The sequence below is a fragment of the Anoplophora glabripennis genome, unplaced genomic scaffold (assembly GCF_000390285.2).
Source record: "Anoplophora glabripennis isolate ALB-LARVAE unplaced genomic scaffold, Agla_2.0 scaffold518, whole genome shotgun sequence".
Classification (NCBI taxonomy): domain Eukaryota; kingdom Metazoa; phylum Arthropoda; class Insecta; order Coleoptera; family Cerambycidae; genus Anoplophora; species Anoplophora glabripennis.
Genome location: NW_019416607.1, coordinates 3258 through 31193, shown reverse-complemented (window position 1 = coordinate 31193; position 27936 = coordinate 3258). Strand labels below are relative to the sequence as shown.

Below are 27936 nucleotides of genomic sequence, written 5' to 3'. Positions count from 1 at the left end.
GAGATAATAACATTGCTCTATTAAACTACATAGGTACTTGTCTATTAAATACAAACATATCAGGATTCGGGGATTGCAACTATCATAACAAATACAGGGATGGTTCTAATACAATAATACGATATTTAAAAATAGCAGTGTTTTGTGACTAAGGAAAAACAGAAAAAATAATATATATACATAATTTCAACAGTGACAATCTAACTTTTCTCCTGCAGTAAAAGGATCGGCTCCGTACTTATGAAGTCGCATAACAAAAAATTAGATAGGTACTAGATGATTTTGCAGGTCTATGTATCTTCTTTAAAGTACGAAACTAGTACCACATCTCCTCCCACGTTGACAAGGCATTGACCCTATAAAGAAACAGTTTAGACAATAAAATTCATTTTGATTGTCTGACGTATGAAAATTATATTACATATATTTAGGTATATGGCGCGACGAGACGTTTTCCATTTGACTTGCTTTGCGTACTGTTATTTATAATAGATCAAACACATCCTTGCAAACAACTTAAATATTCGATCTATTTTTATTTCATTTTTATCTGAATTCAGAAAATGAAAAAAGTAGTTAGGTATTATACCTACCACCGAAAATAATGACTAGAGGGATGAGGGATCTGACGTAATTGTGTGACGTATAGACATCCAGGTGAAGACGTCGTTCAGTTAGTACTGTTATGGTTGGTTTATAAAAAAGTATTAGTCCTAACTAAGCCGTAACTTAACCTTAATCTTAGTCCTAAAAAGTTAAATGTACAGAATTTAATGTATCGGTTTATAAAAATCTTAACCTTGCCCTAGTTCTATACATTACATTTTGTACATTTCAATTTTTAGGACTAAGATTACGGTTAAGTTAAGGCTAAGTTAGGACTAATACTTTTTTATAAACCAACCATTAGTAGTACTCCGACTACTCTGTTCGACGAGTACGTGATACAGATTTTGTTTTCATTTAATGTGCAGTGCATTTAAAATTAGAGTATTAGTTAAAGTGATTTATAATTTTTGTTTTTGATTATTTATATGTGCGTGCATTGTTGTTCTGTTTAAATAACTAAAAAATGCCATGTGTGTGTCTCTGGATGTCGTGGGAATTATAAAGGCGGCCCAAAGGTATTTATGTAAGAAACGGGTTGCTGCCGTCCCTCGAGAGGATTTTTCTCCATCAAAATATAGGACAGTCTGTGAGTTACATTTTCTTAGAGAAAAAAATAATATTTTCTTCAATCGGTCATGATGCGAGAACTGGCCCTAGTAAGTACATCTAGGTTAGGTTAAATATAATAAATTTATATCTCAAACCCACACTGCTTTAACTCGTACAATTTATAGATTATAGGGGTAATAAAATAATGCTTTAATGAACGTTATCCGAATTACATAATATTAGGAAAATTTCAAACTGATGATTTGGAAGTATGGTTGCCACAAAACAGCCGAAAATTCAGGACGGGCATGTTTTATTTGCTTTAAGAATCAAATGAAATTAAATTCAAACTAATTAGTGTTAATAATTACACTAAATAAAGTTTAAAAAAATTGAAAATCAATCCACAGAACATTCGTCCGTTAGTGTTATTTTAGTGGGAGCAAAATACCGAATAAAAACGTATCAAATAGCCTTTGATAAGTTAAATAAGTGACAAAAATTTTGACGCTTATTTATTGGACACCCATGTAAGCATAATTTACAATTGCCGCAAACGGTTATGGAACTGATTTCATTAGATTTTTATATAAAATAAAACAATATGTTTTACGCTAACTGATCATAAAACCTTAATACAATATGAACTTACCGAATAATATAAAATACTGGTAAAAATACAATCCATTATTAACTTTGAATACTCGTTTGAGTTAAAATGATTGGGGGTAATATCACTTGAATGTTTATAAAAATTTATGAACATACTTACCCCATATGTTTCTCTCGAAAAGACTGCGTAATTTATTAAAAATTGTGGCGACACCATATAAAGATGTGTGAACAATTTCCTATTCGCTAAAACTTTTATAAAAATTTCCATAAAATTTATCGTGCCACATAACATACTTTTTACTATATCCCTGTTACTCACGCTTTACTATCCATTGAGTTGCTTTTACATAATGAAGAAAAAGCGATATAAGCTTTCTGCACAAATGTTAATATATCTTGAGGTCTGAGGTGGAACAGTAGTTAATTACTTTGTAACCTGACTACTAAATTGACATGGACCTTGTAAATGATAAATTAATATTGTAAAAAAATTTGGGTAGGGTACCTATATAAGAGCAGTTTTATCAAATTACAGTAGGTACCTACCTATTAGAAAACATCTCAAAAGTTAGGGTGACGTTTCAAAAGGTAATTTGAAAACACAACCGTTGCCTTCTTATAGTGCAGTTGCACGCTTTACATTATAAGAATATTTAAGTAATTAGGGGCAGACTCGAAATACTACCTACAGTAGATGCTGAAATTGTCCCCCAATTGCTTCCATGCAACTTCATTTTTCTCGAAAATGGTACATGCTACCGAATATTTCGACAAGTATACCTACCTTTTTTTGTAGTATGCTTTTAGAGTTTACAAAACCGTTTACAAATGTAACAAATTTTGACTTTTAACATACATATTTTTTTTTAATTGTATCCCTCCAATTATATGTATCGGCGAAACTGCTTTTCAGAAGGAAGTCGTTTGCACGTTATTCTTAACGCACAGTTGATGTTTACTCGTCTACAAGTTTTGACATTTTTTTATATTCCGCCGATTTAAAGATAATTAAGGAAAACCCTATGGCAAGTAACAATTTCAACACGCTGTATCGCGAAAACAGGGCATCTAAGAAAAAAAAACGTTACTTTGAACTACCCTCATTATTTTCCCATGAGGAACTTGCACACCACACAAGTCTTTTTGAAACATGAACGGGACACCCTGTATATAAGTCCGTGCAATATTTGTTGAGATAGAATTCCAAGAAAAGTTCTATTATCCGAACTACTGTAACAATTTACCGCGTCAGTAGCGTGCCTTAAAATTGTAGAATTGTGCCGTTATTTTCAGAATAAACACGATACTCTTCGACTGAGAATTAAATTCCTTTCTTTTATTTTTCACCTCCACTGATTTATTTTAATAAAAAATTACACTGAAAGCATACAGGACGATACAATTACGAAGAAACACACCATCGTAACTGCAAAACACAGTATACACTGCAAGCCGCGCCGCCTAGGTTTTTCTACCCTCGGGTGTCGAACGCTGTTAATAAGTAAGTGACGCAGAGGTATTCTTGGAATTCTATCTCAACAAATATCTTACGGAACGTAGGTAATAATAAGTACCTGGCAAAAGTTAACAAAATAATAATTTCTCACTAATAAGGAAAGAGTTTGTAGAAAGTTGTCCGAAGTGTTCCGCGGTTAATCGTCTCTGACAGGGCTCGTAGCGGCCTGGAAAACGGGGAATACCGGGAGAGGTCAGGGAATTCATTATTCTTCATAAAAAAAGGGAATAGTCGGGGAATTTTAAAAATATTCACGAAAGTCTGGGAATTTGATGTTTGCAACATGGATTCTTGAAAAAGAAAACTATTTATGGTTTTGAAACCTTTATAAGAGGTTCTTTGGGCTTAAAAAAGATTATGGAGCCCAGTCCAGAAAAAGTTATAAGAATTATCAACCCTGCCTGACGATCGGTAGGGAAATACCCATTTCAAAACCGAAAATGACCGTTCAACATTTACCGAGGTCACAGGCGCGTAGCTAAAATAGTCACAGTTTTTAATAGATGCTATTTTTACACGCTTTTATTATTTTTAAAATTTTTTTTTAACTTGTCTGTTAGTATGGATCAAATCTTGCAACTGAACTTTAAAACAGTTGAAATTTAGCATACACGTTTTGTTTGGATGACAATGCACTATCTCTAAACTTACGACTTTGAAATTTTGCATGCTTGTTCAATTCTGATGATAAAACTAAAAAAATTAAAAGTATTTTTTTTTAAACAAGCCTTTATTAAAATGCAGTAAAAACAACAAATAAACCAAGACGTTCATAAAACCCATAATGTTGTGGAAACCCCAAATCCACAAATGGGTTGAATATGGCCTGCTCTACGGAAGTGTCATCAGCAAAAGTATTATAAATAGACACGTACTATCTATAATCAGTATGTTCATGTTCTTATGCGACTTAAAAGCTTGTCACATAATTTCGTTAACTTAAACCTTAAAGTAAAAATTCCAGTTAGGAATAAACCTCGCGACAAGCTTTTAAATCGCATAAGAACATGAACATACTTATTATGGATATGTAGTACGTGTCTATTTGTCATACTTTTGCTTATAACACTTCTATAGAGCAGCCATATTCAACCCTTTTGTGGGATTGGGGTTTACACAACATTATGGGTTCTATGAACTTATTTATTTATTTTTTTCTTTTTAGTGCATTTTAATAAGAACTTGTTTTTAATTTTTTTTTACTTTTCATTTATTACTAATGGTGGCGAAGCATCAACTACTTCACATTTTATTAATCCCACTATCTGCGTCATTGTATGATTGCATCGATCAATTTTATCGATATGTATCTAGCGGCACCCTAATGCCTGTCCTGAGCATAGAACGGCACACGTCTTGACCAGAGGTACGAAGTAACTTAAATGGGGGCAAAGTTGCGTAATGAGGGGACCAACATTATGCCTCTAAAAAAATCAAGGCTAACATGATTAGTTTTCGAAATATTTGAAAAAAACCGAAATTTAGGAAATCCGTTTTTGTTTCAAATCAGCCTTGTTTGAGGTGATACTGAAAAAAGAAGAACTCTTTCTCATGGCCACTTTTTGCGCTCTATCGAATGGCGTAATCAATTTTTATATGTAACGTTTCGTCTCTCCAGGACCATCATCAACTTCATTTTTTTAAATACAACCCTAGAAATTTTATTACATTTTTTGCAAGCTTTTATGACCCCCAATACTGAACTGCCTCAGCACAAACCAAATTCAGACGTTTCGTCTCGAAAAATTAATCTTCAATGTATTCGTTCCAAATTTATCTAATTTTTTTTAGATTTCTATGTTTATTGAATTATCGTACACTCTAAGTGTCGTTAGACCCTGTGAAATCTACCAAGTTATTTAAACTATTAAGTACTATCACACGTTACAATAAAACATTATCAGAGTTTTAATCTCCATCACCTGGTCATACATAGTTCGATAAGTTTTTGCGTCAAAATTAAAACATTATTAGAATTTTAATTCCAGTATGAGAAATTAATTCTTAAAAATGCATATCAACCAAAACTCCAAATGAACATTGTATTTTAAAAAATTACAGTAAATGTTCAAAAACGTTTCCGTTTTGGCAAAAGTACTTATATACAGGCTGTTTAATTTATATTAATAACTAACTAATAACTAATTAAATGGTAATATAATTATTATTATTGGCCGAATACGTCATCACTTTGACTCGCTTGCTGTAAGCCGGCTGGAGTCGTTTGGACGGCAAAATTACGTGGTCGCAAGTGTGGGGGTGCTTTTTTAATCAAACAATGGCAGATGAACATTCAAGTGCATTTTAAAAAACTAATCGACTACTTATTTGATTAAAAAAAAAAGTTCAGATTGGTATTCAGGGGAACACGCGCTGTTACCCCTAAACAATTGACCCCCACTTAAAGTTACACCCTGTATATACATAATATATTTCGGTTACTAGGTTTGAAAACGTTTTTTATTAATTTTTCAAAATCATTTAAATTCATTGTATTAGAAACTTTAAAGGTGACTATCTGTGTCAATTTTTGAACTAAGTAATATTTTTCGTGTATAGATTCTGCTGTTGCTCTATGTCGTATAATTATTTATGATCACACAACAATAATCAATGAGTGACAGTGAATATACTTACTTGGTTTTTATGTAGATTATGTAATAGCACGATTTCAGTCAAAAAGAAGGCAATCATAGCATTTCCACCTAGTGCAGTTACGTGGGCACGAACAATTGCTAAAACTTCGGTTACAAAACTGTGAATAAATCCACTAAGACCTCCTTCCTAAAATAAAAAATATAGTATCTCTTATATCAAAAACAGTAAAAATATATTTACTTCTCGAATTGATGTGGTTTCTCTAATAAAAAAGAAATTTAAGTTGCCCAAATATCTTTCAATTACTCCACCAGGTACATAGGATAAAGGTGTTATGTCAACACCATGTCTCTCCCTATGTGCTATCTAAAAACGGATAATAGAACGGTGACCAAGCAATACAAATATTTGATTTGTTGCTTTTCATAAAAAATATGTGACTAAAGTGTGCTGTTCACTTTGCGACATGGAGCGGCTCCTCACGTACATTCAGTATGTCTACATAATTAAAACACACGCTGTGTGAGAACCATTCATTTAGTTTGTGTATTTGATTCTGCCTTTATTTTGATGTGCCGTACCATGCCGCAGAAATGAGCAGCAAGCTTTAATACGAGCAATATGTATGAAACCCAAAAAAGTCTTCAATTTAATTTTTTTTGTTTCTGTTTTCCATATAAATTATCAATTTCAGTTAATTACATACATGTCTCTGTTTTACTGATTGTGGTCTGTACTTAGACGGTGACTTCTGTTTATATTTCAAAATCCTATTTTGATTGGTTGATATTATACTATTTTCAGGAATTTGGTCTTCATCTAACTTAAATATTAAATCTTCATCTAAAATTGAAATAAATTAATAAATAAATAGCTAATAAAAAAGAATATTATTAAACTGTTCAATTTGCTGTATCCTAAATAGAAAACATAACTAAAAAAGTTACCATTCCGTTTGGTTGCTACAATAACCTTTGCTTTCTTTTGTGTCTTGCCCAAACCAAGTGCCATACCTACAAATAATAAATATAATTTAAATTATATTTATTATACTTGTAGCAGCAAATTATATAGTGATTCAGAACTTATCCTAAAAAAAAATTTTTGGATGTACAGGGGACTCTTACAAATACAATTTTGTAAAGAAAAAATCAAAAAGAGCAGTTCGAAAATGATTTAAAAATACACTTCTGCACGGCACTGGAAACTGGTCCACTGTAAAATCTGACCTCACACAATGGAACCGCCATGGCGGTATGATAAAAACGCTCAAAAACTTAAAAGAATTTCATAAGAAATAAATAGAATTTTATAGCACCTAATTTATATCGGCAAATTCAACTGCTTTTGCCGCTGTTGTTATTATTAATTAATAAAATTAATTTGTGATTTTAGTTAATAAAATAATTTGACATACCTGATGTTACAACAACTCTTCAAAATTTTGCCCATCGACATGTAAACACATTTGGACCCGGCTTAAACAGTTTCTATGAACTAACACAAAAAATGTTGTATTGTTTCACCATAAATTAAAATGATATTCATCAAGTCCGAGTTGCTATACACGCAAGCCATTTTTGACACTAACTACTAAAAAACTATTGTAAACATTATCGCATCGACAATTGTAAAATCGAATTTCAGTATTCCGAGTCGCTGAGGCGTGGCTCTCCAGGCGTATTACAAATGACGCTAGAGACTACAGTTGTCCTGCTATGTAATGGTTGAAAGTACTACAACTTCAATAATTTTTTTCTCGGAAACTATAAGGATTTTACAAAAAATTTTTTCTCTCCTAAATTTTTTTTAGGATATTGACTCCATTTCTCATGCTGTATCTACTCCCAATTTTTTTTTAATAAGTTGTGAATCACCCTGTATATATAAACCAAAATTCTTTTTTAGACGGGGATGCAGCCAAGGAAGAAAAAGTAATACTCTTTTAAATTTTTAAGCTTTCGAAACTATATTTTTTTCTTCATCAGGAAAAAACTACAAACAGATACAAGTTAAAATTTTCCTTATAAATAAGTCATTAAAGAATTACTTACTATTCTATAATGAGAGAGAATTTAATGACAAATTTATAAGAAAAATTTTAACTTGTATGCTATTGTCGTTTTTTCCTGACGAGGAAACAAGCTTGAAAATTTAAGAGTATTACTTTTTTATCCTTGCCTGCATCCCCGTCTAAGAAAGAAATTTGGTATATATATATACAGGCTGTCTACTATAAGAGGGCCACTCCTATGTATCTCGCTTAATATACGACGCACGTCAAAAATCTTTATATGTTTTTTGTTACATTTTTTGAGGCCTTTATGCCTGTAGAAACAAATTTGAGATCCATGGCCAACTTTGTGAGTAATCATAAAAAAACCGGAAAAGTACCGAAAGTTTAGGGTCGTTTAACTTTTTTATTTTAAGAGATAGAGAAAACTTATTTTAATAAAATTTCATGGCAAAATTGATATCTTTCACCTGGTATAAACAGATTTTAGAACTATCGTATGTAAATTGCTGCGCCCTCTACACGGACAAAAAAAAANATATATATATATATATATATATATATATATATATATATATATATATATATATATATATATATATATATATATATATATATATATATATATATATATATATATATATATATATATATATATATATATATATATATATATATATATATATATATATATATATATATATATATATATATATATATATATATATATATATATATATATATATATATATATATATATATATATATATATATATATATATATATATATATATATATATATATATATATATATATATATATATATATATATATATATATATATATATATATATATATATATATATATATATATATATATATATATATATATATATATATATATATATATATATATATATATATATATATATATATATATATATATATATATATATATATATATATATATATATATATATATATATATATATATATATATATATATATATATATATATATATATATATATATATATATATATATATATATATATATATATATATATATATATATATATATATATATATATATATATATATATATATATATATATATATATATATATATATATATATATATATATATATATATATATATATATATATATATATATATATATATATATATATATATATATATATATATATATATATATATATATATATATATATATATATATATATATATATATATATATATATATATATATATATATATATATATATATATATATATATATATATATATATATATATATATATATATATATATATATATATATATATATATATATATATATATATATATATATATATATATTTACCAAAAACACAAAGTTGAACTTCATCTGGTTCAGGCAAATCGATACGAAACTGGAGATCGCATAAGGCACATGGCACCATCCTCCTTAATTTGAAATAAACAGTTTGCAATAATCTGTGAAAATGATTGCTAATATTGTAAGGCTGATGAAATTTGACTCTGTAGATTTGAGTAAACATTTGTAGATTTTTTATGATTTCTAAATCGTCTAAACCCGGCACAATTTCAGTATTTACAACATGAAAACCATCCGGTGGACGTTCTTCCATTAATAATCTCAGAACTTCCTCATCTTCTGGATCATCAACCTAAAACATTTGCAATTACTTATTTTTCTTTCCCAATATTTGGTGACTTATAAAAAACCTACTTCTAAAATACAACAATCTTTATTGCCTACTGACAAATCTACTGACGTCGATTCATCTTCAGATTCATCCTCAGATAAAACGTGGCCATTTTGGGCTTCATCCTGTTAGAAAATTCATTAATATATTTTCCTTGTAATTATAACTATTTACCTTAATTTGATAAATTTCCTTATTCTTCTTCACAGTGTCATTCAAACGTTTCTGAATATTAGCTAATTTTTTGTCACCTGAGACTTTGTCGGACACCAGCTTTGGTAATATTGGGCTCGGCAATGGATTCAAATATACTGCTGTACCTGTAGCTATTCCCATTATTATTCGTTCCCCAATAGACATACGGAACTTTAAACCAAAGATTGCATTCATACCTTTTATTTTCAATTTATTTATAAGTAACCTATGCAGCTCGTATTCTAAGAAAGGCAATCCATCAGATATTTCCTTGGCTATTGATTCGCCTCGTATATCTTTTAAAGGCCGACATATATAAGAATCGATAAAGCATCCCTTACCAGTACATGGAATAGCCTCTGGTGGTTCTATTGTTGCTATAAGAACTTCTGGAACTTTTCCTTTACTAAATAAAAAAAATTTTTTTTTAATCTCCAATAAATTCCAATGGACTATTTGTTACATGTTAAAATATTTTTTATACTTACTGACATATTGCACATTTTGTAGCTGTTGTTTTTATTGGAACATTATTGCTATCATATGGAAGATGAGTAATAGTACAATTGCTATTTATCTGATTGTTCATTGTGTGCTCTGGACTTTCAAAAACCTTATTACAACTACTCTAAAATATTTTTTTTATAACAGTGTCTAAATTTTATTAATATTTTTTAAATTACCATATTAATTCTATCTCTTTCAACTGAAACATTCATAGAATCTTTAACTATATTTTGCCTGGATTCGTCAATATCTTCAGAACATTGAAAATCTATTATAGCTGCTGTACCACATGCACTCAAAACGCAAATATCATCACTAAAAAAAATTCAAACAATATTAAGTAACAGCAGATGATGATTCTGATGAAAGTGAAAATATTATCAGTTAATTCCTTTTAATGTACAAAATTTTCAGTTCTACTGTAATTTCTTAGCAGGGGGTGTGGGCACATGTTACCTAAGATGCTTGAATCTGATTTTATAGAAATAAGCACCGATGTCAAAGTAACCTCAGCAGCGCCGGACTGGCCATAGAGAAAAAAGGCCCAACATTTAATTATATATATTTCAAAAATTTGAAACTTTTTTAGAATGGAAAGCAAAAAAAAATTAAAAAATTTAGTCGATTTTTAAACTTCATGTTTTTTTTGGGACAATTTATTTAAGAGACCTTCAAGTTCAACCACAGATGCTTTTGGGATAAAGGAAGTTCGTTATTTGCATGTTAGTCAGAATGATGACATAGATGATGAAATTACTTCGAATGTTAAAGACAATCAAAGTAAAACAAAAAAAATCTTCCAAAGACTGTGCTGTGTGCTGCTATAGAATTTTAAACAAGTATAATCTTCTGACGGGCGCTTATCCAACGCTTAGTTTACCATACAAATATCTCCTCTCTTTATTTTACGCAGATGGCTTGTGAGCGATCGTTTAGTACATATTTTAAAATTTATCAAAAATCGGTTGCAAAATTCCATCGGACAAGAAAAATTAGAAGCCTTTATTCTTATGAACTCTGAAAAAGATATTTTAAACAAGATCACGATTGATGCAGTACCTAATTGACTTACTAACTTCAAAACATCCATGTTTTAGAAATAAGCTTTTACTATAATATTATTTTCAGATTTGTCAGATGTATTTTAATCGAAATTGCTGAAACGATTGAAATTAAGTTTCACATGTATGTTATTCTTTTGTACACTATTAGGTTAATATCTACATAATATGATTTAACAATACGCTTTCCTTGGTTTTATTTTCGTACAAATAATTGTGGTTTATTCTAGAATTAAGTTCTTAGATTACAGCTCTCATATTTTCATGTCTTATTTAATATAGAATACAAAATCGTATTCTATGGTTCAAGCTTGATGGATTTAGAAAAGTCTCTAGTAAAAAATTACCGAGTAAAGCGCTTAAAAGTGGTTGAATGCAAGGTAAAATTATCCACTGAAAAAAAATAAAAGAAACCATAAACTAATTGATGGATAAAATAAATAATACATTTAAAAATGTTCAATCACCTCAACTTTGGAATACTCGACATAAATAACGACTATTTCAAAACTGTACACTAGAAAAACCCGTTTACTTTTTACTACGGCAATCCTAGTCAGTTTAAAATTTTTTAGGGCCGCTAGTTTGAAAAATTCCCGGGCTGCTTTTTTCTCCCAGTTTGGCACTGAACCTCAGTAAAGGCAAATTGTTTTTAACTTTTTAGTTCTTCAAAATTTTCAAATTTCTTCTTCAGTCTCTAAAACTGTTTTTGGGAGCACAGGTTCTTCAATGAGTTTAACACCGCTGCGTTTTACAGAATGATAAGGCCATTTCAAATTCAAACACCCCGATAAAAGTTGTTTTTTTTTTTAAGTAGAATACCAAATATTGCATGTATCAAATTTTATTTTAAAAAATCAAAATTTAGCATATAAATTTAATCATAAAATATTATTATGATGTAGGTCATGGAATAAATATCGTCAAAAACAGATAAGAAGATAGTATGTATATTCTAATAATACATATTACTAATTAATATCAGAGATTTGGACTTTTTGGCAGACTGGTTCTTTATAAATAAAACAATTATTTATTCAAAGAAGTTTGGTTCTTGATCTAGAGCTAATGTAGGGCTAGACCATATACATATTATTGAATTGAATACAAACTTGAATTCAAATAACCAAAACCATTCATAACGCAGATTAATTATTATTATTTTAGTGTTTAAATTTTAATTTCTTGAATATCATTCTGATTCTAATGCCATTATTATTGATTTTCTTAATATTTCTGTAGCAATTTGTTTCGATGGCTTTGTAATATTATTAGAACTAATTTTGTTACTGTTTTCGATGCACATTTTCTGTTTTTGAGGTATGGCTTACTTTGCCTGTAATAATAAATGCATAAAATACATTTTTTTTTTATCAAATCACATTTAAGAGGATACGAGTATAGTCTCTAATAATGATTTCATGAATTCTAGCACAAAAAAATATCGAAGTAGGTCCTTGATTAGTAAAAACAAAATATGACTTTTGTCTAACAGTATACTTAGTACAGTTTTTGATGTTCTACCATTTACAGAAAGTCCTAATTGAAATCGATTAATGAATACAATTTTTATTCAGGATGTTCAAATTTGAAATGGGCCAGTCTATATACTAAATTAATTTCAACTACCACAGACTTGATGATTCTGAATATCCGAGAACAGCATTACAGTTCAAACTACGAGCATGGGAACGTATTTCCATTCTTAACTCTGACCACCAGGTGTCTCTAGATTCTGGTTCATCAACATTTGAAATAATTTCCAATCTTTTAACGGACCTGGCACTTACTGCACCACCTACAATATTCAACTGCTTCAAGTTATATCCAACAATTAGATTAGATCAATCTCTCTACCTATTTGAGCAACAAATCCAGGTGGAAACTTGGTCATTGTCAGAAAGGGATATTCTAACATGTCAAAATTTTCCTGATGAACTTGAGATCTCAACACAACATTATTCCGCATGAAGTATCCACTTGGAATTCCTCCCGATCTGTCACTTCCAGTTAGGCTGTTCCCTGATAAATATATTTAGTAAAGATGTGCCCGATTAAGCAATAGGCTACACAAAAATTTCCTAAAAAAATCTAAAATGCTAGCCTTCTGTTACCAGAACAAACATTTATTTCTTAACCCAAAACAATTAAAGACAGCATCGACAACTGAATAAACACAAAGGGAATATTATATGTCGGTATATCCACTATGGGGACAAATTTGATATGACCTAAAGTACTAATACATGTTAAACATAAGGGAGTGATCTGAGGTCAAGGGGTATTCAAGTGTAATTTTTTTCTGTATATACACAAAAGAAGGCTAGCACAGCTAAATGTACACAAAGAAATAGAATTTACAATTAAGTGTTGGTAACAGCATGATTTTAGATTTAATTAGTAATGTAATAGACAATAAAACAATGAGGCAAAAAGATGCAACAATTATTTTTAGCAAGCATCTCATACTCACTTTTTCTAAAGAATCCTAAGAGTAGAAACAAAAAACCAAAGAAATAAGGTACATTTAAAAAACTGTTTTAATCCATATTTTATATACGAATAAAAACACTAAATTTACAAAAGCATAAATAAAATTGATGAAACATAAATTGAAACTAAGCAGTTTCAATAAAATTTACGTTACGTTAAATAACAATGACACTATTTTTATTTACAAATTATTTTTTTATTTGGATGTAATTCTCAACTTTACACATATAGGTATAATGTATTGGTATTTAGAGTCTACTGAGGTATCACATAGGAACACAACCTACAAAAATATCATATTGAAGTTGTGAAGTTAAAATAAAAACAAATGATTACATATTACCAGTTATAAAAAGAAAAGAAAATTAATTTCTTAAAATGTTTTGACATTCTCTCCCCTGCATCGTCTGAAAAGTTGCCACTGGCAAGTAAGCAGGTCGACCGTTCTGACCTTACTCAAGATTTATTTAAAAATATTGTTTTCATGTTATACATGGTGATTCGCTTTCTAGGATTAGGACTATAACCACCGATAGATCTCATCAAAATAATGTCATTTTGAAGTATACACTTTTTCTTCCAAAGGCTTCCTTTTAGACATAATCTCTTGAAAAAAAAAAATTGTTTTTTGTTCTTAGGTATTTATTTTTTTCTTAAACTATGAAAACCATTTGTTTTATATTTAGTATAAAGCGTACGAATGAAAAGCTCTATTGATTTTACTAATTATTGTGAAAATAGATCAATCACAGGTGTCCATAGGGGCTCTGATGACCCCTATTTTTAATATAATTTTGATGCCACTGGAAATTAATGAATATATTTTTTTTACATTGCGGTTTCTAGGGCAAAAAGGTCACTTACTATTTTTAAATGAAATGAGAAAAATTACTTATGGTTTTTATATGTGAAATGGTTTTAAGTTTTCCAAACAAAGTAATACAGAATAAAATATTTCATACTGAGAAGCAAACACAAATAACAATTAATAATATAGAATAAAGGAAAAAGTATCACAACAAATGTTTGAAATGTTGTTCTTGAACCTCGATGCATTTCTCACATGACCTAAATAAGCTTTGAACTGCTCTCCTAAACATATTGGAGTTGTAAGAGTTTCACAATTATTTTCAATTCTTCTTGATAACATTTCAAGAGTACGGACTGGTGAACTGTACTGTACACCATTTCTTTAATAAATCCCCAAACGAAATAATGCATGGGATTTAGACCTGGCGATCGTGGCAGTCAAGCAATGGGACCGGTACCAGGTTCTGATTCTGGTACTCAGGCATGATTCATTTCCAAAATACGCCCTATCCAACGACGTGGATAATGCTTCCCGAGCCACTGCCTAATTTGAAGACCATAATGAAAGCTTTTCATTAATACACTTCATACTAACTATAAAACCAATGGCTTTCATAGTTTAAGGAAAATTAAATAAAAACAAAAAAAAAATGTTTTTTCATCTCTAAAAGGAAGCCTTTGGAAGAAAAAGTGTATACTTCAAAATGACATTATTTTGATCTGTCAATGGTTAAAGTCCTAATTATAAAAAGTGAATCACCCTGTATTTCACCAATTTTCATTGGTTCATATTGTTTTTGTAAAAATATTTCAAGTTGTCTTCAATATTTTAATTATCAAGTAAATAAAGTAGGCAGTTAATAGATAGGTAGGTACCTAAAAACTTAACATTATCTATTGTAAATTGTACATTTCTAGGTAACCTGTGTTAAAATAACAAAATATGAAATAACTGAGACAACGCCAATAACAACGAATTTTCTGAACGTTAAAAGAATGGTGCAATAGATCTTTTAGTGTTTTTATTATTATATTATGGGTTTTTATGTGTATAACTGTATATATATTTCCTTCGGAATTGGGTTCTGCTGTGATAGTCTGTTAAAAAAAGGATAAAAGAAACAGCAGCGATTTCTTTTTTGACGATATGTTGAAAATCTTTTTTTTAACGTATCGACGTACCACATTGCCGATTAAAAGTATTATCCTGACACGCTTACAACATCTAAAAACACAAGCCTTTTTCAAATTTAAACTAAAAAAACATAATATTACATTGTAAAAAATTTGTCCACTGTAGGATTGATGCAGTTTTTAAAAATTTTTTACGGGGAATGGTTGTTGTTTAAGTTTTATTTAATTAACTATGACAAATGTAACAATAAAAGCCTTTTGACAAAGTTCCTGATCAGGAAAGAAACATCAAGAAAGAAATCGCTAGTGTTTTTTTTATCCTTTTTTTAACTGACTGTCACACCAGAACCCAATTCCCAAGAAAATAAATATATTTTAATATTAAATGAAAGGTTCAAGAAGATTTCCACATTATATATATATATACACAGTGTGACCCATTTCAAATGGAAACACTCGCGTACAAAAGTTGTTTCTGGATCGATTTGAACCGGATTTTTTTTAAAAGATAGATCTCCAAAAGCACTCTCATGATGCAAAATTAGAAGGTGAAATTTTGATTTTCAAGGCCTACTATGAATTTTTTTCACTGTCAAATTTTACAAAAACTGTTTAGCGATTTTTTTATTTAAAATCTATCTACGGCACTGGATTCTGCATCCCCTAAAACGGTTTCATGCCAAATTTCATAAATAAATATTTTATAATGACGGTTTTATTACAATTTTAATATAGGCTTCATTTAATTCAATACTTTTATAGTAANCTGCAGAATACGTTTTTTCTTGTTCAAAAAAAATATCTTGCATGTTTGTAGAATTTTCATTACAATCATTTTCAGAGAGTAAATCAACCTCCGAACAAACATAAGGAAGAGTAAAATTTTTATTTGTGACCTCGGAAAAGTTGAATACATTATTGGATAATGTATCTACTGAATCAATTCTGTTAGGTCCTAGAGCTGGCATAGATACTTGTTTCTGTAGTGGTACTTTTTTCTTCTGTATCATTTCTACATCTTTAACAATATTACTAATCGTCTCAAGATCAATATTTGAGTTTGTGTATTCCAGAGCTTCATCATCATAATCATAATCTGAACCAGAACTGCTAGAATCACAACTAGATAAACATCTTTCGCTGCCATTATCATCTGAGGAAATTGCAGGTTCTGAGGCTGTTTTACTTAGTAAGTTTGCTATTGGTTCCAACATCTCCAAAGTACCACCGTCATTATTGTCATCTTCATTGCGTGTAGGATTTTGGACTTCCAAAATACAACTTAAACTGTTGTGAGCTCGAATAACAGATCTAGCTAGTAATTCAGCCATAATACTCGATTCGCTGCTAGGTTTCTTGAAATCCTTCTTTCTATTGTCAACAGACACGTCCTCGTCCAGTTCCTCACCGATACTATCACCCATTTTTGATTTCAAAACAGTCATTCTTTTTGATAGTGAGTTTTGTGAATATTTTAAATTCTTTAATCTGTGAGATAATCCACCACTTGGTATGCCACGCTCATCTTCTTGTTTTAATAAAGTCTTTACAGATATATGTGGAATCTCCTCATTTAAACCTGGGTTTGAGTAAGCTGTTTCTAAATTTCCCAAATCCAAAGAAGTATATAATCTTTTGGAGAGTTGCTTGTACCTTGAATAGTTTGGATCTGGTAATACAGGATAAGGACGAAAAGTAAGAGGAACAGGAATTAACAAATTTCGTGTAGCGCTCAAGCGAAAGCTTTTGTCGCCACCCAGGAATTTTAAGTAATTTTGAACACGCCTGTACAAAAACAGAAAAATTAATAGAATTTTTAAGTATAATATAAACGTGCTCATAAAATTTAAATCTCATAAGAGACGAGTTGTTATAAATAAATGTCATAAAAGATATGGATGTAATTAAAAGCCATGTTCGCAATAATAATGATATTTTGCATTGAATTTAATATTACGCACAGTCCAACCAATTCCATCTGAAGGTGAGATGCGCAAACACGTAAAAGTTAGAGGATCAGGTGGTGGCACTACAGTACAGGGTTAGTCACTATAATCCCACAACTTATTGTGATTTTATTATTGAAATTACAAAAAAGTTTTTAATACAAAATATTTATGTAACGGTCTAATAAATTTACTTTGGCTTATTTCTAACTGTCTTGAACCATTTACTCTTGTGGCTTGTGTGGACTCTTGTGGCCTTTCTACAATAATTTAATATTTGAATTTACCAGGGTGAACCTCCAATGAATATTTGCTTACCTTGAAAATATAGTAATATAGTTAGTTCTAATTCTTCATTAGGAATAATTCTTCGTTTCTGTCTTCCAAGAGATTTTGTTTCTCTAAAGCGTCACTCAATGTCGTAAATTGCAGCTCGAGATGAAATTGGAAACCCGAGATGCAAACGAGAATACTCGGCGTGCACTGCATTCACATTATTATTATGATTCTTGTAAAATAAACAGATAATTTCAAATTTTTCTTTCTCACTAAACATTATTTCTTTGTTATAGGAAATAAATTAATTATGATAAATAAACTTCTGTCAAAGTCATTTGTTTGTTTTGCGTGCCTCATCCATAGCCACTCTGTGATCCGTCAGATATAAATTTCGCTCCTGTTTTTTCAAAAAACTGAAATATGTATGTCGAAAAATCCTGAATCAAACAGTAACATATTATATATTTTTGGAAATGAGAAAAATTTAATGAAGCTATATATATATATATAAAATTTGAATAATTACCTTTAGGTGTAATACTCAGGTCTGAATCCGACGATCTTCTATGTATACAGGGCACCCCACTTGGTCTAGCTGGTGATTGGTCTGCTTTATGATGTTCAGGACTTTGTCCAATCTGAGCGGCATTTTGATCTGCTTGTGCTGAAGTGTTATGCCTATTGGGGGTTATGCATGCATGCTTAATTTTGCTACAATTAGAGCCTTCATCAATTTTCATATTGTCAGGCAAATCATTGGGAAAATTACGAGGGGTTCTATTAGTATTAGTTAGTACATTTGAGGATGGGGTAGTAGTCCAGGATGATTCATCAAGGCAAGAATTTTTCGATTCAGATGTTTCTTCTATATTACATTTTCTCAGTGTCAATCCATCCTTTTCACTTTTGCTATGAAATATTCTAGAAATTATATTTTTATGTTCTTTCGATTCACCTTGACTGGATTTTCGAATGCAGTGCAAAAAACCGAAGAGCTTTTTACGCTCGCTTAATGATGACTCATGGCTTCCCTTTTTCTCTTTCAACTGAAATAACTTAAATTTATGTTCCTCGTTATTGTGCTTCTTTTTCAAGGATTCATTTAACATTATTTTTATTAGAGGTTTATGTAGTTGTGTATCTGAAAAACAGTTCTGTCGTTCCAATTTAGATGTTTCTATCCCCAAAGATTTAAAAGAGGCAGACCGTAATTTGACATTATCAAAAACACACGGCTGAGATTTCTGTCTTTTAAAATGTTCAGAGTTAAGTGCAAGTGCTGACGCAAATGGTGCTCCTAAAACTGTGTCATTATTGTTCTTTACATAATCAGAGAATGAGAGCGAACTGGCCGATTTTGGAATTTTTGATTTTGGTTTATTTATTAGTTTTGCAGTTCCCTCATGTGGTTTGTCATAAATTTGTACATAGTCCGTATCACTTTTAAAGATGGGAGACGTAGCTGGGGTACATGACCCTATAAGACTTACTTTCTCTAAAAGCAATGTTTGAATAGCAGTTTTGACTAAACCCGTGTCTTTTATCTCAACACTTCTAATAGCTTCAGAAATACCACTAACTTCCTCTGGTACTATATTCATCCCTCCTGCAGAATACGTTTTTTCTTGTTCAAAAAAAATATCTTGCATGTTTGTAGAATTTTCATTACAATCATTTTCAGAGAGTAAATCAACCTCCGAACAAACATAAGGAAGAGTAAAATTTTTATTTGTGACCTCGGAAAAGTTGAATACATTATTGGATAATGTATCTACTGAATCAATTCTGTTAGGTCCTAGAGCTGGCATAGATACTTGTTTCTGTAGTGGTACTTTTTTCTTCTGTATCATTTCTACATCTTTAACAATATTACTAATCGTCTCAAGATCAATATTTGAGTTTGTGTATTCCAGAGCTTCATCATCATAATCATAATCTGAACCAGAACTGCTAGAATCACAACTAGATAAACATCTTTCGCTGCCATTATCATCTGAGGAAATTGCAGGTTCTGAGGCTGTTTTACTTAGTAAGTTTGCTATTGGTTCCAACATCTCCAAAGTACCACCGTCATTATTGTCATCTTCATTGCGTGTAGGATTTTGGACTTCCAAAATACAACTTAAACTGTTGTGAGCTCGAATAACAGATCTAGCTAGTAATTCAGCCATAATACTCGATTCGCTGCTAGGTTTCTTGAAATCCTTCTTTCTATTGTCAACAGACACGTCCTCGTCCAGTTCCTCACCGATACTATCACCCATTTTTGATTTCAAAACAGTCATTCTTTTTGATAGTGAGTTTTGTGAATATTTTAAATTCTTTAATCTGTGAGATAATCCACCACTTGGTATGCCACGCTCATCTTCTTGTTTTAATAAAGTCTTTACAGATATATGTGGAATCTCCTCATTTAAACCTGGGTTTGAGTAAGCTGTTTCTAAATTTCCCAAATCCAAAGAAGTATATAATCTTTTGGAGAGTTGCTTGTACCTTGAATAGTTTGGATCTGGTAATACAGGATAAGGACGAAAAGTAAGAGGAACAGGAATTAACAAATTTCGTGTAGCGCTCAAGCGAAAGCTTTTGTCGCCACCCAGGAATTTTAAGTAATTTTGAACACGCCTGTACAAAAACAGAAAAATTAATAGAATTTTTAAGTATAATATAAACGTGCTCATAAAATTTAAATCTCATAAGAGACGAGTTGTTATAAATAAATGTCATAAAAGATATGGATGTAATTAAAAGCCATGTTCGCAATAATAATGATATTTTGCATTGAATTTAATATTACGCACAGTCCAACCAATTCCATCTGAAGGTGAGATGCGCAAACACGTAAAAGTTAGAGGATCAGGTGGTGGCACTACAGTACAGGGTTAGTCACTATAATCCCACAACTTATTGTGATTTTATTATTGAAATTACAAAAAAGTTTTTAATACAAAATATTTATGTAACGGTCTAATAAATTTACTTTGGCTTATTTCTAACTGTCTTGAACCATTTACTCTTGTGGCTTGTGTGGACTCTTGTGGCCTTTCTACAATAATTTAATATTTGAATTTACCAGGGTGAACCTCCAATGAATATTTGCTTACCTTGAAAATATAGTAATATAGTTAGTTCTAATTCTTCATTAGGAATAATTCTTCGTTTCTGTCTTCCAAGAGATTTTGTTTCTCTAAAGCGTCACTCAATGTCGTAAATTGCAGCTCGAGATGAAATTGGAAACCCGAGATGCAAACGAGAATACTCGGCGTGCACTGCATTCACATTATTATTATGATTCTTGTAAAATAAACAGATAATTTCAAATTTTTCTTTCTCACTAAACATTATTTCTTTGTTATAGGAAATAAATTAATTATGATAAATAAACTTCTGTCAAAGTCATTTGTTTGTTTTGCGTGCCTCATCCATAGCCACTCTGTGATCCGTCAGATATAAATTTCGCTCCTGTTTTTTCAAAAAACTGAAATATGTATGTCGAAAAATCCTGAATCAAACAGTAACATATTATATATTTTTGGAAATGAGAAAAATTTAATGAAGCTAAGTATGCACTAATATACTTATAGGGTGTTCCATTTAAAATAAAAATGTTTCTTTAATTTAGTGATTTCAATTCAATTGATTTTTCTAATACTTTATTATAAAAATTCATATCAAAAGCTAAATCTATTGTACTAAAAACTTTTTTGTAATTTCAATGAAAAAACTCAGATTATAATTATTGTACCTGTACAATGTGGAGAAGAAACGAAAATGGGTAAAATCCTTGATATTATTACCTACTACCTTTATATTCATTAAAACAAAATTATTCACATAAAGATCTATTTATTTATTCGTTATTTAATTATTTATTACTATTCTGTTTTGCGTGATAGTGTATAACATTTACTTTACAAGTTTTGATATGCAAATGAGTTCCGTGGGCCACTCCTGATGGTTGAGCTACCTACCAGGCACTAGCACTAATACAAGAATCCAGGATATTAGGTCTAACTAAACTAACTGGGCGTATTTTCATTTTCAGTACATCCAACACAGATATATACCTCTCGTCACTCTCGTTTTAATAAACCCAACCACTACAACACTTTTCAACATCTGATCTGACTGTCGTGAAAGTGGAATGTGTAGTCAAGGGCAAACAAACTGCTGTTGTCATTGCATCAGTTTACTTCCCGGAGGATTCGGCCATCCCACCACCAACGAGGGAGATGGAGGAACTGGTAGTACACTGTCGTACCCAGAAATTGAAACTTATCATGGCTTGTGACACCAATTCACACCATGTATCTTGGGGCAGTGAAAACAACAACACAAGAGGCAAGTCTTTATATGATTATATTAATGCTAGCAACAGGTAATAGAGGCTGTGTATCGACATTTGTTAATTCAAGAAGTCAAACATTAATAGATGTCACGTTGACTACGGCGCGCATATCTAACACATTCCAGAACTGGTTTGTAGCAGATACTGCCTCAATGTCAGATCATCGCTGGATAAATTTTGATATTAATCTTACTAAAACTCCTAAAAAATCGTTGCGGGACCCCCGAGGAACTGACAAGGATAAATATCTATGTCACCTCCGGGAGAACCTGGCAGCGGTACAAGATCAGGAGCCCAAGAATAATGAAGTGACTGAGGTATTCGTGAATACTGTACTGTTGGTGGAGCTTGGAGCTGAGCGAACTGAAGAAGAAGAAGGCCATGATATCATTTAACAAGGTAAAAATGACAAGACAAGACTCAGATTAGGAAACATACAAAACCCACCTGAGACTTTTAAAAAAATTGGTTAAAGGGATGTATGGAGATTGAGGACTACTCGCAGGCTGCTAGGCTATGTAAGATCCTTGCAAAAGAGAAAGATCATGATTTAGATCTACTAACTAGAATATGCTCACCAAAGAGCCACACAAATCAGTGTGGGGGATGCTTCCACGAGAGGAATTGTTGTAAGGGAGGTGTTTTATCACCACTGCTGTGGAACCTAGTTCTGGATAGTCTCCTATGCCACCTCAACTCGGAAATTGACATCTATACCATCGCTTATGCAGATGACCTCATTATGCTGATCAGTGGAAAATTCGAAGGGACTCTTTGCCAAAAAATTGAAACAATCCTAAGAACTATTGAAAAGTGGTGCTCTGTCAGTCAACCCCAGGAAGACAGAAATGGTTCTCTTCACGAGGAAGAGAAAACTGGAGCCAATAAAGGCACCGACTCTCTTAAACACTACGCTAAGCTTCGCATCTGATGTGAAATATCTAGGGGTAACACTCGATGCAAAACTAACATGGAATCTTCATTTTGAAAGAAGATAAAAAAAAAAGTACATATCCTGTGAGCAGTGTCGCAGAACCGTTGGCGTTGGTGGAACCTGGGGAATGAAACCAAAAGTGATTATGTGGATATACACTGCCATTGTGAGACCAATGTTAGCTAAACAAAGCCAGGTACAAAGGATTGCCTGTCTGAGCATAACTGAAGCTATGCGAACAACACTCACCATAGCAATGGAGGTAATGCTGTGTCTGCCACCTCCGGATATCTATCTAAGAAAAGTGGTACAAACGGAATTAGCAGGTATAACCAGTGATGTAAAATGACCGTCATTTAAACTCGTGACGGTCATAGCCGTCATGACCAGGTCATGACGGTCATTACATGTCATAAATAGTTTCAGTTAGGAAAAATAATAGTACTTAAATGTAAATGGTTGTTATCCCCTCACTATGCAAAATAAGTCATTTTTCTAAAATATAAATTACTGAATCTCAATATTGCCTTAATAAATTCATCAACAGATCTGTATTTATATCAAAAAAGTTTTTAACTACAAAACAAACAACACAAAAAACACATGTTCTTTGGCTATAGATGACAAGTATAAGGTGATAAAACAAAAAATTATTACCATTGGTTAAGTTTTAAGGACACAACGTCACCAGGTGAAACATAAACCCACTTCTTACCGCATTGACAATGAATATTTAATATATGTTAATTTAATATTAACATTAATAAAATCATCAAAAGTATCAATAAAGTGATTTTATTTTACTGTAATAAATAATAATAATAATAATAATTTAAATATTTAAGAAACAGAAAATGTCATGACTCGGTAATTTTCTATGCACCTTCACAACGTGAGGAAGTGTGAAGCACCTCTTTGTAGGGGTTGTGAACAGGAAGACGAGACAGTACTATGCGAATGCACTGCCGTCTCGTCAATAAGAGAATCCATGTTGGGAGAACGTTGGCCTTCTATGGCCTATATTAGAGAGATCCCCCCTGAGCAACGTCATCCATCACCGTTTTCTCTGTAATAGGTTGGTTAGTAGTAGCTCAGGTGGATCGATCTCCTAATGGGAGGGAGTACAAGGGGCCCAATAAGGCCTAAATGCTGTAGCTTTTAAGCTACCCTCCCTAAATTCCAGATGCCATGAGCCACTCCTCCACTCTGCTACTGTGCATTCAATTTTCAACCGCCAAATGAAATTAAATTGAATTGTACATTGCACATTATACAATATAATGGTTTCCGTTTACTTTTATAGAACTCAAGGGAGTATTAAGTAATTTAAATTAATAGTATTATTCTGTAAGTTTCATGCGATGTTATAAATTTACATTAATAAAAATTTTTTTTCTGTATAATTTTATATAAGGTAAGTCGGGTACATATGGATCGTCTTTATAATGTTACAATTTTTATTAAGTTGTTTCAAAAGAAAATAAAATGCACTATCTTGACCATTAACATAGTAAAATAACACTCATTATAGCAATAAAAATAAATGTATTTTTCAAAAATACACATGAACAAAATATGTACATTTTATTTTTTTATTAATAAACGAAAAGTTTTAAAGGAAAATTGCTAGAGAGGTAAAAGTTTCTAAAAGAACCAGTTCATCTAATGCGTATTTTTGGATATCGAGTTTTTACGAAATATAAAAGTTATGGCAAAAAATGGCTTGAGGGGTGGTTATTTCAACCCCTTTCGAGGGGTTAAAATTTTCGAAAAATAGCTGAAAACTCGCATCTGTATTAGTAAACAACTTGTAAAAAATTTGTTATTTGTACCTCGTTCGGTTTTCAAATTACTGCCAATTTTCATAATTTCTTTGGAAACTGATGGCCCATATCTCTTCAGGGGTGAACAACTAGACTAATTTTTTCTGTCATAATTACATTTTTAATAATCGATTCTTTTTTTTTAATTTAAATCTAATAAATGATTTAATTAATCAAAATATTATTTAAACCTATAAATTATCAATAAATAAATTACAGTATTTAAAGGATCTTAATAAAGCATATTTATGTAATGTAATGTTGTAATGACGTCACACTCAGTAATTAAATGCAGCCGATAAAATAAATTTGTTCTGTATAGCATTGACCCTTGTCAAACTATGAAATTTTATTGTTTTAATTTTACCACACTTACCTTGTGATGTTGCTCGGGGACTGAATTAAAATCATTAAAACTAATCGATCGCCAGTTGGCAGGCATTTGAGGATTTCGTTACTTTCGATAGCTGCTCCATGTGATTTTTGAGTATTGGACCCGTTGAAAGCATATAAAAAGTTACTTTCACAACTAATAAATTAACGGTGTAAAGTGTCGAGCATTAACATGCCAAAACCTTTATAAAGTCATGCTCAAGAAATGGCGGAGTTCTTAATTAGTTATTAAAATATATACATATTATAGTTATTATCAAAAGTGAATTTTCTTAAATATTCTGAAAATATTTTAAATCTGGCAACATCGTATCTCTTCACACTGTGACGTCATTGCAAACTTATTGTAAATAGACTACAGAAGTGAAGTTCAACACATTCATCTAAAATAATTTATGTATTTAATTATCTAGACTGTTGGTTGCCATGGTCTGTTCATTTTCCCTATCAAAGGCCACCTTTTCTGATGACTAAACTGGTGCAGCGAGCAATACAACACCAAAACAAACCATGGCGATAAACCTAAAAGCTTACACTCAGACAATTTTGTACCTAGACACTACGTAAAAATTTAAAAAATACGAATAGGTAACAAGTACTCACTCTTCTTTCATGTCATCCATGGCACTGGGTGGGAGGGCAACATTGATCGACTTTACCAATGTAACTGCTGTCCCGATACCCCTTGCAACAATGCCAGATTCACCCTCCAAATCATAATTCTGTCTGTACCCAATAACTGCATTTCCTCCTAAATTTAAAGCTTTTACTCCAATCTTGCGCTGAAGTTCACCCGAAAGTTTAAAAAACAATGTCTGCCGTGCCTCATTGGAAGCCCTAGGAGTTCGAATTTTATCAATCCACTGGTATTCTGGATCATCATTAACTAACAATTCTTCTACAAACCCATGAATTACTTTGGCATAATAACCTTGAGGAACTGTAGGTGCTTAAACATTAAAATATAGTTGAAGTTACATCCTTATACAATGGATCCATTTCAAATGGAAACACCCTTGTAATAAATTTATTTATTGTCCAATTTAATCCGGGTTATCATTTTCTTTTTTTTTCAAACGTCAAATTTGTAAAAAAATGGTTAGCTATTTTTTTTATTTAAAATCAAATGTGTTTTATCATTTCTATTCTTCCTAAGCAGGGTAGTAAGCGATATATGGAATCATAAATAAAGTGCATAATTAAAAGAAACGCAAATAGTTTACTCTTTTTTGAAAGTATTATATTTATTCCTGTGGGATACAGTTAAATCGAAGTTATACAAAGTACATCTAACCAAGAGAGAAGGACTAGGGAGATAATAACTGAGGCTGGCCTAACATTTAATATAAATAAAACTGAGCTTTTAGATAAAATTCAAAAATTTTAGACTGAGGCTAGAATTTTAAAATTCAAAATTATTGATTAATTTGAAACCGAGTATTATAATGAGCAAATTAGTATGTGCCTATTTATGATTTTACAAATTGTTGATTCCATTTAGAAAAAACAGAAGTGATAAAAACCATTAATATTAATTTTACAATTAACAATGAATAATTTTTCACAAAATTTATTGGTTTTACAAAGGTGATGCCGTTTAAAAAGAGCTTACTAAATAACTTACAATAAAAAAATTGGACACCACAGGAAGATTGTCTAAATCTATTAAAATCAGAAAACAGTTCTACTTTCACTGTTACATTAACTTCACCCCTTATTCCATGCATTGTGTCGTATACCGGTATCCATCCAGAAATTTCATGATGTGTGGTACTGTCACCATTAAATCCATATTTGACCAACTGACCATCAACGGGCAACAATAAAGGATTTAAATTAAGATATACTTTACCTATAGCATCATTAGCTGAATAGGTGTCGTGATCCATTAACCGGATTTGCAAAGGCTCGTCTTGTAATTCTGAATCGTCGACCTTAAAATATTTACTTATTTTCACTATTAAATACTATCGATCTATCTACTTACCTCGAACCTATACCAGTCTGTATTCCACTGGGGGTGTAACGATTTCCGACATACATCTGTCTTATATGTTGTACTACCTAATTTAATCTCCACATAAGCATCTGTAGTATCACTAGATCTGTCCATTACTGGTAAATTTTTACCAGATGATATTTTCACTTTAACTTTTCCTGGCATGGATCTTAAAAATAAATTAAATTTAAATACATATTATGTGAGCTACTTGCGATTTATATATATACACACACACACACTTACATTTTTTAACTTTTAAACTTCTAACTGTGACAAACGTATTTTTCTATTTTTGAGGGCTCAAAATCTAGGAAATTCCTGGTAGTCTCCGACATAAAAAAATAATTATTTACTATATAGCAGAAATAAATTACCTATAT

The 27936-nt window shown here is 30.9% G+C and overlaps 1 protein-coding gene across 2 annotated transcripts; it reads right to left on the bottom strand.

Moving 5' to 3' along the window:
- LOC108912419 (C2 domain-containing protein 5) lies at positions 1 to 27936 on the bottom strand. Of its 2 annotated transcripts, none has more exons than XM_018717631.1 (17): positions 27800 to 27936; positions 27542 to 27722; positions 27179 to 27488; positions 26158 to 26503; positions 18583 to 20681; positions 13252 to 13416; positions 13024 to 13192; positions 10510 to 10648; positions 10315 to 10454; positions 9806 to 10232; positions 9655 to 9756; positions 9286 to 9592; positions 6787 to 6900; positions 6594 to 6730; positions 6128 to 6253; positions 5927 to 6073; positions 1 to 356 (listed from the first exon to the last, which is right to left on the bottom strand). In XM_018717631.1, exons 2-17 carry the CDS (start codon positions 27716 to 27718, stop codon positions 291 to 293), a joined length of 4971 nt encoding a protein of 1656 aa, XP_018573147.1. In that variant the 5' UTR covers positions 27719 to 27722; positions 27800 to 27936; the 3' UTR covers positions 1 to 290. The 2 variants fall into 2 exon arrangements, with proteins under 2 accessions (XP_018573147.1, XP_018573148.1); XM_018717632.1 differs by having other exon boundaries at positions 6835 to 6900.